The sequence below is a fragment of the Pelodiscus sinensis genome, chromosome 5, assembly GCF_052426305.1.
Source record: "Pelodiscus sinensis isolate ZL-2025 chromosome 5, ASM5242630v1, whole genome shotgun sequence".
Lineage (NCBI taxonomy): Eukaryota > Metazoa > Chordata > Testudines > Trionychidae > Pelodiscus > Pelodiscus sinensis.
The window spans coordinates 135341000-135356024 of record NC_143056.1 but is presented as its reverse complement, the minus strand read 5'-3'; the positions used below and the strand labels follow the sequence as shown (position 1 = coordinate 135356024).

Sequence of the window (15025 nt, the reverse complement as noted above, 5' to 3'; positions counted from 1 at the left end):
GCAGCTTTGGGCTGGCGCTTGCGCACAAAGGCGGGCAACCTGGGACGCGCGCGAGTGGCGGTTACCTTCCCGTGCGCTGCGAGGGGCGGGGCGAGCTTGTGCAAACCCCGCCCCTGCTCCGCCACAGCCTCCTTCCCCCTCCCGTGCGGGGCCCCGCCCCCCCCTTGCGGAGCCCCGCCCCCGTGTGCCCCACAACCCCCTCCCTTGCGGGGCCCCGCCCCCTCGTGTGTCCCCACAGCCCCCTCCCTTGCGGGGCCCCGCCCTCCGTGTGCCCCACAGCCCCCTCCCTTGCGGAGCCCCGCCCCCTCGTGTGTCCCCACAGCCCCCTCCCTTGCGGAGCCCCGCCCCCCGTGTGCCCCACAGCCCCCTCCCTTGCGGAGCCCCGCCCCCTCGTGTGTCCCCACAGCCCCCTCCCTTGCGGAGCCCCGCCCCCGTGTGCCCCACAGCCCCCTCCCTTGCGGAGCCCCGCCCCCCGTGTGCCCCACAGCCCCCTCCCTTGCGGAGCCCCGCCCCCGTGTGCCCCACAGCCCCCTCCCTTGCGGAGCCCCGCCCCCCGTGTGCCCCACAGCCCCCTCCCTTGCGGAGCCCCGCCCCCTCGTGTGTCCCCACAGCCCCCTCCCTTGCGGGGCCCCGCCCCCCGTGTGCCCCACAGCCCCCTCCCTTGCGGAGCCCCGCCCCCCGTGTGCCCCACAGCCCCCTCCCTTGCGGAGCCCCGCCCCCCGTGTGTCCCCACAGCCCCCTCCCTTGCGGAGCCCCGCCCCCTCATGTGTCCCCACAGCCCCCTCCCTTGCGGAGCCCCGCCCCCCGTGTGCCCCACAGCCCCCTCCCTTGCGGAGCCCCGCCCCCCGTGTGTCCCCACAGCCCCCTCCCTTGCGGAGCCCCGCCCCCTCGTGTGTCCCCACAGCCCCCTCCCTTGCGGAGCCCCGCTCCCCGTGTGCCCCCACAGCCCCCTCCCTTGCGGGGCCCCGCTCCCCGTGTGCCCCACAGCCCCCTCCCTTGCGGAGCCCCGCCCCCCGTGTGCCCCACAGCCCCCTCCCTTGCGGAGCCCCGCCCCCGTGTGCCCCACAGCCCCCTCCCTTGCGGGGCCCCGCCCCCCGTGTGCCCCACAGCCCCCTCCCTTGTGGGGCCCCGCCCCCCGTGTGCCCCACAGCCCCCTCCCTTGCAGGGCCCCGCCCCCCGTGTGCCCCACAGCCCCCTCCCTTGCGGAGCCCCGCCCCCCCGTGTCCCCAGCCCCCCAGCCCCTGCCTGTGCAGGGCCCGCCTCCTCGTGTCCCCAGCCCCCTCCCGTGCCCCCAGCCCCCTCCCATGCAAGGCCCCACCCCCCGTGTCCCCAGCCCCCTCCCGTGCGGGGCCCTGCCCCCCAGCCCCTGCCTGTGCAGGACCCGCCCCCTCGTGTGTCCCCACAGCCCCCTCCCTTGCGGAGCCCCGCCCCCCGTGTGCCCCACAGCCCCCTCCCTTGCGGAGCCCCGCCCCCCGTGTACCCCACAGCCCCCTCCCTTGCGGAGCCCCGCCCCCCGTGTGCCCCACAGCCCCCTCCCTTGCGGAGCCCCGCCCCCTCGTGTGTCCCCACAGCCCCCTCCCTTGCGGAGCCCCGCCCTCTCGTGTGTCCCCACAGCCCCCTCCCTTGCGGGGCCCCGCCCCCCGTGTGCCCCACAGCCCCCTCCCTTGCGGGGCCCCGCCCCCCGTGTGCCCCACAGCCCCCTCCCTTGCGGGGCCTCGCCCCCCGTGTGCCCCACAGCCCCCTCCCTTGCGGAGCCCCGCCCCCCGTGTGCCCCACAGCCCCCTCCCTTGCGGAGCCCCGCCCCCCGTGTTCTCTAGGTCCCCTCACGCCCCAGCACACACAGATACAGCACAGCCCGTTTATTGGCAATTCTGGCCCCAGGCACATGCCCACCCTACTGGAGCCCTCTGGCCAGGGTGCCTGGGTCCCACCCAGGCTCAGGCTGGGGCCATGGGCGTGGGGGCCAGAGAGCCAGTCCTAGAGTTGCCCCCTGGTGTCGCGGGGGGGCGGCAGGCAGAGGCCCGCCGTGCACAGCAGCAGGGCGCAAAGGCAGAGCAGGGTGAGGCCAGCCAGCAGGAGGCGCTGGCTGCACAGGCGGCGATCCTCCTGCGGGCAGCAGAAAGGTGGGGTGAGTAGGGCTGCCCCCTTCCTTTGTGGCATCCTCTTCCCCCGTGGTCCTGGCTGCCCATCCAGTTCACCCCCTGCACTGCAGGCTCCCTGCTTCATGCCTGCCCCCGCAGCAGTGCACCTCCTCTGCCCCTGCAGGGTAGCCCCTCCAGGGTGAGTGTGTTCTGTCTGCAGCCAAGCCCCTTACCATTGTCAGCATGGTGGCCAGGGCGGGATCAGGCTGGTACTGGGGTTGGTAGCAGGACCCCAGTTCCTCCTGGGGCTGGGCATCCAGATCCCCCACAATACAGCGGGGCGGCGCCCTGCAAACAGACCATGTGGGGACAGTGAGGAGATAACTCAGCACAGATCCCCTCCTGCCCCACCCCAGCTCATCCCACGCACCTGCTCTGGGGCAGCATGGAGGAGGGGCCTGCCAGGCTCAGACAGCTGCCCTGGGGGTTGGGCCCGGGGGGCCATGGGGTGATGGCCACCATGCGGATTGGTTGCTCGGAGTCTGGACCTGTGGGGGCGAGGGAGAAAGCCTGAGCCAAGGGGAGGGGAGCAGGATGGCCCGTCAGGGCACGGCCAAGGGGGAAAGGCCCTGCCCCTAATTGGCCAGAGGTCTAGCGCAGTGGAGCAGCTAGTGGAAGTTGTGAGGGGAGTTTGAAAGGGGCTCGATACATTTAATATGCACATTCCTTAGACCTGCCCCTGGGGAAAGGCCTTACCCTGGGAGTACAAAGAGGGTGCAGGCAGGAGGAGCTAGGGAGGCCTGACACTTTCCGGGACCCACGAGAACAGTCCCCTCCAGTCAGACAACACCTGCGCTGGGGAGGGTGAAAGGCTCAGGCCACAGCTGCGCTGGCAATGCAAAGCCCCACTTGAGAACGCTGGTGGCTACGGCTACACTCGCAGCTTCTTGCGCAAGAAATATGCAAATGAGGCTAAGCGAGGACTATCGCCGAGCTTCATTTGCATACCTAATGAGCTGCCATTTTTGCGGAAGAGGCTCTTGCGCCAGAAGGAGCTGTCTGCACTGCCCCTTCTTGTGCAAGAAAACCCCTCTTGCACAATTCCATTATTCCTGGAAATAATCAGCGTAGCGGCATTGTACAAGAAGGGGCAGTGTAGACAGCTCCTTGTGGCGCAAGAGCCTCTTCCGCAAAAATGGCAGCTCATTAGGTATGCAAATGAGGCTCGGCGATATTCCACGCTTAGCCTCATTTGCAGGGCTTGACGAACTATGGCGAAGCCGCTCCCCAGCCCCGCACTGTGCATGCACAAGAGCCACATTGCGCATGCGCGCGCCACCGGTAAACAGGACGCCGGGCTGGAATCTACTTGCCCCGGGGGAGTAGATTCAATAGATTGTCAAGCCCTGCTCATTTGCACATTTCTTGCGCAAGAAGCCACGAGTGTAGACCTAGCCGCTGGGTGTTCTCACTGTAACATGAGCACACTCAGCACACCCCAGGGCCTCTTGGAGAGCTGCTTTCTGGGCAGCCTCCCACAGAGCACCTCTTCCTCTTCTGCTGCAGAGGTGTGTGGGAAGGCGTGGCGCATGCTGGGTCCTGCCCCGGTGCATCGCTTTGCATCCCAGCAACCTGTGCTTCTGTCCACCGTGGACACCAGCTTTCAGCAGCTTTGATGCTGCCCTCTCGCCTGTGGGATGGACCTCCAGTGGTCGATGAAAATACAGCTCCGTCTCCCTAGCCTGCCACGGATGGCAGTCGAGTGATTCCTGAAGCTGCAGAAATGAGGAGTCCGTGCAGCGTGTGTATGACACGTGCGGTCTTGTGGCACTCACGCCAAAGCAGAATACTGCCTTTGGGCTCAGGAAACAAGCGCCAAGGGGCGGGACCACATTGGCCTGCCAGCCGGGATCACAAGCAAAGCCTGTAGGACCTTTGGGTGAGGAAAGCTGCTTTCCTGGGGGTGTGCGCCGAGCTCGTCCCCACCCTGTGGTGCAAGGCCACGTGGCTGAGCCGCTCTGCCTGCAGAGTGGGAGCTGGCCGCTCCAGACAGCGTTCGCTTGGGTGCCAGTCATCTCAGGGTGGGAGAGTCGGCCGCTGGACGTGTGCGGGGCCAGCAAGCGCATCCTGCTCTGAAAGACTGGGACTCTGGGCAGTGGGGTGACCTGGTGGCTGGCTTTGCACTGAGGGGCAGTGGGGTGACAGATAGCACAGTCCAATGTGTCCAAACCCCACTAGCCTCTGAGGACATGAACCCCACAGCTCTGCAGGCACTTGTGGGTCACCGTCGGCCTTGCGTGGCCATTGACGCCAGCGGGTCTGAAAGGGGCATGGTCTGTTCAGGAAGCTGCGTGCAGGACCAGATCACTGTGGGGGAAGCAGAAATGCCCCTTGTGACCCTTGGAAACCCTGCCCACTCCTTAGTGCCCTGGCTCATGAAGCCACGCCCGGAAGCCTTGAGAGCAGCAAGGAGCAGTTCCATAGTGGGCTGAGCCGGTGCTGAGTGGCCGTCGGACAGCCCACTGGCCACGTTTGTACAGGAAGCCGGACTTGGCTGATAGCCCAGCGGTTACTGCTGCATGCTGTCCCTTCCGGGATATTCGTGAAGAGAGGGGTGGAAGCGTCACTCAGCTGGGATGCTGAGGCTCATCGCCTGGAAGTCGAGTTTGAACAGCCTGAGCCCAGGGCTGTATGGAACGGAGGGGCCCTGAGGCAGCCATTGGATGCTGAACAGTGCCATGCATGGGCGTGCACTGGCTGCCTTGCCAGGGGTTGCTCCTAGCGGTCTGTGCACTGCCCATCGCGCGACAGTGACTGCAGCTTTGCTGGGGGGCTTGGGTGCTTGGCATGGACTGAAGCTTGCTTTGAACCAGGAATTTCATTTCTTAAACACAGTAACCCAGAGGTGGGCAAAAGGGCCTGTGCCGGCCGGATGCATCCGGCTCAGAGGCCCTGCTGCTCCCCCGCCCCCCAAGCCAATTAGAGCCTGGGGGTGGGGGAGCACCTGAAGCCTCCACCGCTCTGCTCCAACCCTGCGAGCAGCCACCTGCCCCTCGCAGAGCAGGAGAATTCCAGTGCTCCCCTGCCCCCAATCCGATTGGCCTGGGGCGAGGGAGCGTGCCAAGCTCTTCCAAGGCACAGGTGCCTAGTGGGAAGGTGGGGTCACCTCCAAGCATGGCATCTGGCTCTCTGCAGTACCTGCCGGCGGGCTGCAGCTCCTTCGCTTCCCCCTGACTGCGGCATGTCCCGGACACGCCCATAGGTATCAGCATTCCAACGGCTGGAGCGCAGCTGAGACTGGTCCAGCCTGTCAACGTGGCTCCAAAGCAGGGATCTCCTGGTGCGTGGAGCTGAGAACACCACACGTCAAAGGGGACTGTGCACGGGGGGCCTGAGAGCAGAGTTCAAACAGCTGACAGAGGCAAGAACAAGCGTTGTGGGAAGGGCCCAGGCAGCCAGTCATTGTGCTGGGCCCGGAGCCCCACCAGCTCTACGCTTCTTGCCAGGGACCTTTGCCGAAGCCAAAGCCAGGGCGCACACCTTGGCAGTTACAGCGCCGGGGGCTGATTTCCTGCCCAGCAACTTGCCAGTGTAGACTTGGCCTCAGGAAAGGAGCCTGTCCTACGGAGCAGAGGGAAGTGATCCCAGAATTGGAAGCCTCCTTCCAGAGGGTGATGTGGCCTCCTCTCACACTGAGGATCCCACTCCAGGGACAGAACTCCAGTCATTAGGACTAGGCCGGTGTTAGCAACGGGGGATTGGATCATTAGAAACAGACAGCTGGGTTTGCGATGACCAGGAGAACCGTGTGGTGACTGGCCTGCCTGCTGCGAAGGTTGCAGATCTCTCGAAGCATCTAGATAACCGTCTGTGTAGTGCTGGGGAGGAGCCAGTGCTCGTGGGCCATGTAGGTACCAGTGACGTAGGGAAGGGCAGGAGAGAGGTTCTGGAGGCCACATTTAGGCTGCTAGGAAGGAGACTGAAATCCAGGACTGCAGTGGTGGTGTTCTCTGAAATGCTTCTGGTTCCACGCGCCAGGCAGAACTGCAGGGTCTCACTGCGCGGAGGGGTGTGGATTAAGAACTGAAGGAACGCTTTGGAAAGCCGACAGGTGTGGAGGGCCACGTGGATCGGACAGAAACATCTCTGAGGGGAGGGTCTCTTCACAGAGATTCTCTCCGTCCTAGTAAAGAGGGGCGGATGGATGATAAGATACAGGCAAGATCTGACGAGAAACATATGGAAAAGAGTCCCATTCAATCCCATTGGGGAATGGCGGACAGCTAAAACGTAAAGTGCTTATACACAGATGCCAGAAGTCTCAAGAATAAGGTGGGTGGAGTAGAGTGCCTCGTACTGGACGAGGAGATTGATATAGCAGGCATCACAGACGCTGGAGCTGGAGCGGCCATGGAGGGCGCTTCTCGCCTGGCCCCAAGCTGCTGCGGTGAGAAAGGGCTCTCTCCCCAGAACAGCCTGCATCCTGACCCCTCGTCCCCCACCCCACCCCACCCCAGAGCAGTGATGTGCGTGAAGAACAAAAATGAATAGTTAAGGACCCAAGCAACAGGGTCTTACGTTGTGAAGTAGGGAGCCATCTGCTGGCAAAAGCTTGTGACGCAGCTACTGTATATTTGAGAGTAAAACAAAAATGACTCGAGTTAAGGATCTGAGCAACACCACAGAAATCTTCTGGTAATAAGAATATAGCAGTAGGGACATATTACCAAACACCTGACCAAGGTGGTGATAGTGACTGTGAAATGCTCAGGGAGAGAGGCTACACAAATGTACAACATCCATAATAATGGGGGATTTCAACTCCATATTGGCTGGGCACGTCACCGCAGGACGGAATGCAGACATGAAGTCTCTTGACACCTTAAGTGGCTGCTTCTCAGAGCAGCTGCTTGTGGAACCCACAAGGGGAGAGGCAATTACTGCCTTGGTCCTAAGCGGAGCACAGGACCTGGTCCAAGAGGTGATTGTAGCTGAACTGCTTGGAATTAGTGACCAATTGAATATTCCTGTGGTGGGAAAAACCCCTCAGCAACCCAACACGGTGGGCTGATTTTCAGAAAAATGGAACTACACAAAATGAGATTAGTTCAACAGAAATTAAACGATACAGAGACAAAAGTGAAATCCCGGCAAGCTGCACAGAAGTGTTTTAAAGACACCACAGTAGGGGCTCAACTTAAATGTCTACCCCAATGAAAACACACAGTAAGAGAACCAAACCAGAGCCTCCGGGGCTTAACACAGGAAAAGAAGCAGGGAGAGATAAAAAGGCATCCTGTAAAAAGTGGAAGTCAAATCCTAATGAGGAGAATAGAAAGGAGCACAAACTGACAAATGAAATGTAAAATATAATAAGGAAGGCCAAAAAGGAATTTGAAGACATCCAACCAAAACCAACAGCAAAATCTTTTTAAAGTCCATCAGAAGCGGGAAGCTGCTAACAACCAGTGGGACCATGGACGATCGAGATGCTAAAGCTAAAAGACAAAGTATTTATGGAAAAACATTTGAATTTGGTCTTCATGGCTGAGGATATCGGGGAGATCCCCAAACCCGAGCCAGTCTTTTTAGGTGACGAATCTGAGGAATTGACCTAGACTGAGGTGTCATTAGAGCAAGTTTTGGAACAAATGGATAAGCTTCACAGTCACAAGTCACCGGGACCGGATGGCATGCGCCCAAGAGCTCTGACAGAACTCAAATGGGAAATTGCAGAACTATTAACTGTGGTTTGTAACCTGTCCTTTAAATTGGGTTCCGTACCTAATGTCTGGAGGGCATCTTTTTAAAAATGGAGCATAAACTCTGCCAAATTAACTATAAAAAAGTATAAGAAAAGCCAAAAAGGAGTTTGAAGAACAGCAAGCCAAAAACGCAAAAGGTAATAAAAATTTGTTTTAGTACATCAGAAACAGGAAGCCGGCTAAACAACCCGTGGGGCCCCTGGACGATCAAGATGCTAAAGGAGCCCTCCAAGACGATAAAGTTATTGCAGAGAAACTAAATGAATTCTTTGCTTCAGTCTTCACAGCTGAGGATATTGAGGAGATTCCCAAACCTGACCCGTCCTTTGTAGGTGACAAATCTGAGGAATTGTCATTAGAAGAGGTTTTGGAATTAATTGATAAACTTAACAGTAACAAGTCACCGGGACCAGATGACATTCACCTAAGAGTCCTGAAAGAACTCAAATGTGAAATTGGCAAACTATTAACTGTGGTTTGTAACCTGTCCTTTAAATCGGCTTCTGTACCCAATGACTGGAAGATAGCTAATGTAATGCCAATATTTAAAAAGGGCTCTAGAGGCAATCCCGCAATTACAAACCGGTCAGTCTAATGTTAATACCGGGCAAATTAGTTGAAACAGTAGTAAAGAATAAAATTGTCAGACACATAGAAGAGCATAATTTGTTGGGCAAAAGGCAACATGGTTTCTGTAAAGGGAAATCATGTCTTACCAATCTGATTGATGATACCAAACTGCTGAAGGTAGTTAAGACCAAAGCAGACTGTGAACAGCTTCAAAAATATCTCACCAAACTAAGTGATTGGGCAACAAAATGGCAAATGAAATTGAATGTGGATACATGTAAAGTAATGCACATTGGAAAACATAACCCCAACTATACATACAATATAATGAAGGCTAATTTAGCTACAACTAATCAGGAAAGAGATCTTGAAATCATTGTGGATAGTTCTCTGAAGACATCCACACAGTGTACAGCCATCAGAAAAGCAAACTGGATGTTAGGAATCATTTTAAAAAAGGATAGAGAATAAGGTGGAGAAACTGTGTAAGTCCTTACAGCAGGCATGTCCAAAGTCCGGCCCGTGGGCCAATTGCGGCCCGTGTTCCGGTTTAATACGGCCCCACAGGTAATTTGGCAATATCTATCTTTTATGGCCCCCAACGAATCCATATGTATTGAGATGAATACATTGTAAAATCTCAGTTAATGTCAGTTGGTCTAAATCAGTTATAAATATATTTGGACACAACATGTATACTTGGTGTTGTGTTCCTGTTCATATTTTTTGAACTTAAAAGTTGACAGACAACCTTTATTACCAATAATATGTAATGTACTTTACAATGTTCCTGACATATATTTCAGCTTCCTGGATTTTTTTTTCATCTGGCCTTCAGATATGAAAGGCAGAGTGATTTAACACCTGTTTAGATTTGTCATCCATGTGACGAAATGAAAAGTATGCCTTTTGCAATAAACTTTGCATAAAATAGTTAATTTGCGTTTAATTTTAATGGTTCAAAGAATGTCAGGCAAAATGGTCGGCCCTCACGCATGTTCACTTCATAAAATCTGGCCCTCTTTGAAAAAAGTTTGGACACCCCTGCCTTACAGAGAGAGAGAGAGAGTTATCTTGTCCTTTCCTTTTATATCTATATCTATATCCAGGGCTCGACAAATAGTACACCCCGGAAGAGCTGGCACGGAGCGATCTGCGCATGTGCAGAGCACAGAACCGCGCAGCTGGCAAGCCCTGTCTATATCTATATCTCTTCCTGTTAAGCCGTATAGAATTCCTTGTATTAAAAGAAACCTTGTATCGTCTTTTCCATAGAAACTTTGTATTTAACCCTTTGGCTACGTCTAGACTGGCATGATTTTCTGCAAATGCTTTTAACAGAAAAGTTTTTCCGTTAAAAGCATTTGTGGAAAAGCACATCTAGATTGGCAGGATGCTTTTCCACAAAAGCACTTTTTGCGGAAAAGCGTCTGTGCCAATCTAGACGTGGTTTTGCGCAAGAAAGCCCCGATCGCCATTTTCGCAATCGGGGCTTTTTTGCGCAAAAGGGCTTTTGCCCGAACGGGAGCAGCACAGTATTTCCGGAAGAACACTGACAATCTTACATGAGATCATCAGTGTTCTTGCAGAAATTCAAGCGGCCAGTGTAGACAGCTGGCAAGTTTTTCCGTAAAAGCAATTGCTTTTGCGGAAAAACTTGCCAGTCTAGATGCAGCCTTTATGTGATAGGCCTTAGGAATACAAAAATGTCTTTTTCTAGGAGTAAAATAGATCCCTCCCCTTTCCTTGATTGCCCTGTTGAAATGAAAGAGGTGTTAATAGAGAAGGCCTGAAAGGTGAGCACCTCCAGCAGCAGTTGCAAGGGTGGAGAGGGGCTGGGAGCCAGATCCAAGGACCATAAGACTTGAAGTGAGCTCATTGAAAAGATGACTGGACATACAGATGCCTTGGGAGTCAAGCAGCAAGCGCCTGAAGGACCCTCTTTGAAGCAGCATTAAAAAAGGCATCACAAGTATCTCACTGCATATGTAGGTGCTGACTAATTGGCTGCATATGGGGGAGAAATAGGAGGCATCTTGCAGGGGGACCCCAGGTTTTCCTCTTGTCAACATGGGAGCATCGATCCGGATCAGCAGAAGCCTGGCTCCACCCCTCCCCCATCTAACTCACCTGGCCAGTGCAGTGAGGGGGAGCAACTTTTGGTAACAACAAGACGGAGCGTGCCTGCGTGTCTAATGTATCACATGCATATGATCAGTGTGGATTGACCTGTGTGCTCAGTAAATGCAGCGTGTTGCCTTATCCCCCTGAAAAAAGATCCCAGTGCTTCTTTTAAGCACAACAACACGAAGGGAAGGAATAAATGGTCGGTTTTCCGACTGGGTCCCCCAAGGGTCTGTCCTGGGACCCGTCCTATTCCCCTCATTCATTCAGAAATGATCTGGAGAAAGGGGTGCGCAGCGAGGTGGCAGCACTGCTCAAGATAGTGAATTCCACAGCAAGGTGCAGAGAGCTGCAGAAGGATCTCACCAGCTGGGGACTGGGCAGAGGATATCCAACGTGTGAAATGCAAAGGAATGCACATTGGGAAGTACAATCCCGACTGATGGGGGCTAAATTAGCTGTTACTAGTCAAGTGAAAGACCTTGGCATCATGGTAGATAGTTCTCTGAAAGTATCCGCTCCGTGCACAGCAGCAGGTAAAAAAGCAAACAGGATGGTAGGAATCATTAAGAAAGGGATAGTGAATAAGACGGAGAATCTCTTATTGCCTCTGCATAAATCCATGGGACGCCCTCCTCTTGAATCCCGCGTACAGAGGTGGTCTCAAAAAGATCTCTTGGCATTGGACAAAGTTGAGAAAAGGGCAACAAAAATGACAAGGGGTTTGGAACGGGTCCCATATGGAGACAGATTAAAAAGACGGGCACTTTTCAGCTTAGAAAAGAGGAGACTAAGGGGGGATGGGATAGAGGGCTAGAAAATCAGGACTGGCGTGAAGAAAGTGAATAAGGAGACGTTATTTATTTGCTCACATCACACAAGAACTAGGGTCACCAAATGAAGTTAATGGGCAATAGGTTTAAAAGAAACCAAAGGAGTTTTTCTTCACACAGCGCACAGTCAACCTGTGGAACTCCTCGCCAGAGGAGGTTGTGAAGACCAGGACTATAACAGGGTTCAAGAAAGCACAAGCTAGATTCATGGAGGTTGGGTCCATCACGGGCTATTAGCCAGGGTGGGCAAGGAGGGTGTCCCTAGCCTTTGTGAGAGGCTGGAAATGGGTGACGGGGAAGGATCGCTTGATGGTTCCCGGTTCTGTTCCCTCCCTCTGGTGCACCTGGCCCTGGCCACTGTGGGCAGACAGGACACTGGGCTGGGACGTTCCGATGTTCTTAAGGGGACAGACTGGAGGAATGCGCAGCCTCTCCACTCACCCTCAAGTCCCAGCTGGTGGCCTGTGGTTGTCAGGACCAAGCGGGTGGCATTGGGTCGCACTCTTCCAGGGAGGTTGAAGGTCAGGCCCACCAGGATTGAGAGAGTTGGGGGGGCCCCTGGCGAAGGTGGGGTGGTCCCAGGGGGAGGGTCTGGACTCGCCCCCCTCCAAGTCCCATTGTCTGTGCAGAAGCTCAGGTGGCTCAGCAACTCCAGCAGTGAGTTCCAGTCCTGGGGGGAGAATCAGAGAATCAGCCCCCGCCTCCATCCCTCCCCCTCTTGTGGCTGTTTCCCCATCTTGTCCCTCCCCCCATTGGGCCCCCACCCTGCTCTGCCCCCTCCATCCCATGTCCCCCCCTCTTCCATCCCTTCCATGCTGCACCCTAACCCTCCCCACCACACATGACCTTCGTGCCCTGCTCCACCCCATCCTATTAACCCCTCCATGTAGCCCCTGCCCCCACCGTGGCCCCCACTTCCTCAGCCCCACTGCCCATCACGCCCCTATCCAGCCAGCATGGAGTGCCCCAGGTAAGTCCGAGCCACAACCCTTGCCCCAGCTTGTGCCCCCCCATTCTGAACCCCCTCCTACAGTCCTAAGTCCCCAAATTCCCAGCCCGTAAACCAAACCCCCTCCTGCCCCCAGCCGCCTGCCTCTCCCTCATCCTGTCCCCTGCCTGCCTCCAGCCCCTACCCCCAGCCCTTGTCCCATCCTGCCCCCTGCCTGCCTCCAGCCCCTACCCCCAGCCCTTGTCCCATCCTGCCCCCGGCCCACTGCCTGCCTCCAGCCCCTACCCCCAGCCCTTGTCCCATCCTGCCCCCTGCCCTCAGCCCATCCCATCCTGCCCCCTGCCTGCCTCCAGCCCCTACCCCCAGCCCTTGTCCCATCCTGCCCCCAGCCCACTGCCTGCCTCCAGCCCCTACCCCCAGCCCTTGTCCCATCCTGCCCCCTGCCCTCAGCCCTCAGCCCATCCCATCCTGCCCCCTGCCTGCCTCCAGCCCCTACCCCCAGCCCTTGTCCCATCCTGCCCCCTGCCTGCCTCCAGCCCCTACCCCCAGCCCATCCCATCCTGCCCAATAGCCCCTGCCTGCCCCTACCCCCAGCCCTTCTCCCGTCCTGCCCCCACCCCCAGCCCTTGTCCCGTCCTGCCCCCACCCCCAGCCCTTGTCCCGTCCTGCCCCCAGCCCTGCCCCAGCCCCCCCCCCCCCCCCCGGAGGCCGGCGGGCGCGGACCTGGTCGGGGTCGGGGTCGCGCAGCGCGTGGCCGCGCACGTGGGCGGCGCGCGCGATGCAGGCGGCGCCCAGCGCCAGGAGGCAGAGGCCGAAGCAGACCAGGGGCGGGCGGCGCTGCAGGCAGAGGCGCAGCGAGCCCAGCAGGGGGCCGCTCAGCATGGCCGGGCCGGGCGCTGCGCGGGCCCTTTAAGAGGCCGGGGACCCATTTCCGCGTCTGACGACAAGGCCTTACGACAAGTTCCCTACGTCACCCACGCGCGGGAGCGCATGCGCGTTTGCTGCCGTGCCGAGCCGCCCTCCGTCTCACAGGGCAGACAAGCGGGGCTTTGCGCATGCGCAGAGCGGCCAGCGGCGACACCGCCTCACGCCCCGCCCTCCCAACGTCAAGGGCCAAAGCCCCGCCCCCAGCCAGTCTCCGCCCCGTCCCCCTGCAGCCCGCCCCCGCCGGGCCCCCTGTCCGCGCGGTACCCTGGCGGAGGGGAGAGCCCAGCAGCGGGCCCCGCCCCCTCGGCCTGCGGGACCCCTGCGTGGGAGGGGCAGTGCAGCCGGGCCCCCCCCCAGTGCCCCGGGACACAGCAGGGAGGGGCACGGTGCAGCGTGGGAGGGGCAGTGCAGCCGGGCCCCCCCCCCAGTGCCCCGGGACACAGCAGGGAGGGGCACGGTGCAGCGTGGGAGGGGCAGTGCAGCCGCCCCCCCCCCCAGTGCCCCGGCACACAGCAGGGAGGGGCACGGTGCAGCGTGGGAGGGGCAGTGCAGCCGGGCCCCCCCCCAGTGCCCCGGGACACAGCAGGGAGGGGCACGGTGCAGCGTGGGAGGGGCAGTGCAGCCGGGCCCCCCCCAGTGCCCCGGGACACAGCAGGGAGGGGCACGGTGCAGCGTGGGAGGGGCAGTGCAGCCGGGCCCCCCCCCAGTGCCCCGGGACACAGCAGGGAGGGGTACGGTGCAGCGTGGGAGGGGCAGTGCAGCCGGGCTCCCCCCCCAGTGCCCGGGACACAGCAGGGAGGGGCACGGTGCAGCGTGGGAGGGGCAGTGCAGCCGGGCCCCCCCCAGTGCCCCGGCACACAGCAGGGAGGGGCACGGTGCAGCGTGGGAGGGGCAGTGCAGCCGGCCCCCCCCCCAGTGCCCCGGGACACAGCAGGGAGGGGCACGGTGCAGCGTGGGAGGGGCAGTGCAGCCGGGCCCCCCCCCAGTGCCCCGGCACACAGCAGGGAGGGGCACGGTGCAGCGTGGGAGGGGCAGTGCAGCCGGCCCCCCCCCCAGTGCCCCGGGACACAGCAGGGAGGGGCACGGTGCAGCGTGGGAGGGGCAGTGCAGCCTGGCCCCCCCCCCCCAGTGCCCCGGGACACAGCAGGGAGGGGCACGGTGCAGCGTGGGAGGGGCAGTGCAGCCTGGCCCCCCCCCCCCAGTGCCCCGGGACACAGCAGGGAGGGGCACGGTGCAGCGTGGGAGGGGCAGTGCAGCCGGGCCCCCCCCCAGTGCCCCGGGACACAGCAGGGAGGGGCACGGTGCAGCGTGGGAGGGGCAGTGCAGCCGGGCCCCCCCCCCAGTGCCCCGGGACACAGCAGGGAGGGGCACGGTGCAGCGTGGGAGGAGCAGTGCAGCCAGGCCCCCCCCCAGTGCCCGGGACACAGCAGGGAGGGGCACGGTGCAGCGTGGGAGGGGCAGTGCAGCCGGGCCCCCCCCAGTGCCCCGGGACACAGCAGGGAGGGGCACGGTGCAGCGTGGGAGGGGCAGTGCAGCCGGGCCCCCCCCAGTGCCAAGGGACACAGCAGGGAGGGGCACGGTGCAGCGTGGGAGGGGCAGTGCAGCCGGCCCCCCCCAGTGCCCCGGCACACAGCAGGGAGGGGCACGGTGCAGCGTGGGAGGGGCAGTGCAGCCGGGCCCCCCCCCCAGTGCCCCGGGACACAGCAGGGAGGGGCACGGTGCAGCGTGGGAGGGGCAGTGCAGCCGGGCCCCCCCCCAGTGCCCGGGACACAGCAG

General features: G+C 59.8%; 1 protein-coding gene across 2 annotated transcripts; it reads right to left on the bottom strand.

Annotated features, from left to right (window-relative positions):
- Nucleotides 1-1844: 1844 nt before the first annotated feature.
- Nucleotides 1845-13271, bottom strand: TMEM219 (transmembrane protein 219). 2 transcript variants are annotated; one of them, XM_089779101.1, is made up of 5 exons: nucleotides 13145-13271; nucleotides 11815-12043; nucleotides 2512-2629; nucleotides 2315-2429; nucleotides 1845-2106 (listed from the first exon to the last, which is right to left on the bottom strand). In XM_089779101.1, the coding sequence occupies exons 1-5, from the start codon at nucleotides 13202-13204 to the stop codon at nucleotides 1978-1980; spliced, it is 651 nt and encodes a 216-aa protein (XP_089635227.1). In that variant the 5' UTR covers nucleotides 13205-13271; the 3' UTR covers nucleotides 1845-1977. The 2 variants fall into 2 exon arrangements, with proteins under 2 accessions (XP_089635227.1, XP_089635226.1); XM_089779100.1 differs by having other exon boundaries at nucleotides 13046-13267.
- Between the last annotated feature and the right edge of the window lie 1754 nt (nucleotides 13272-15025).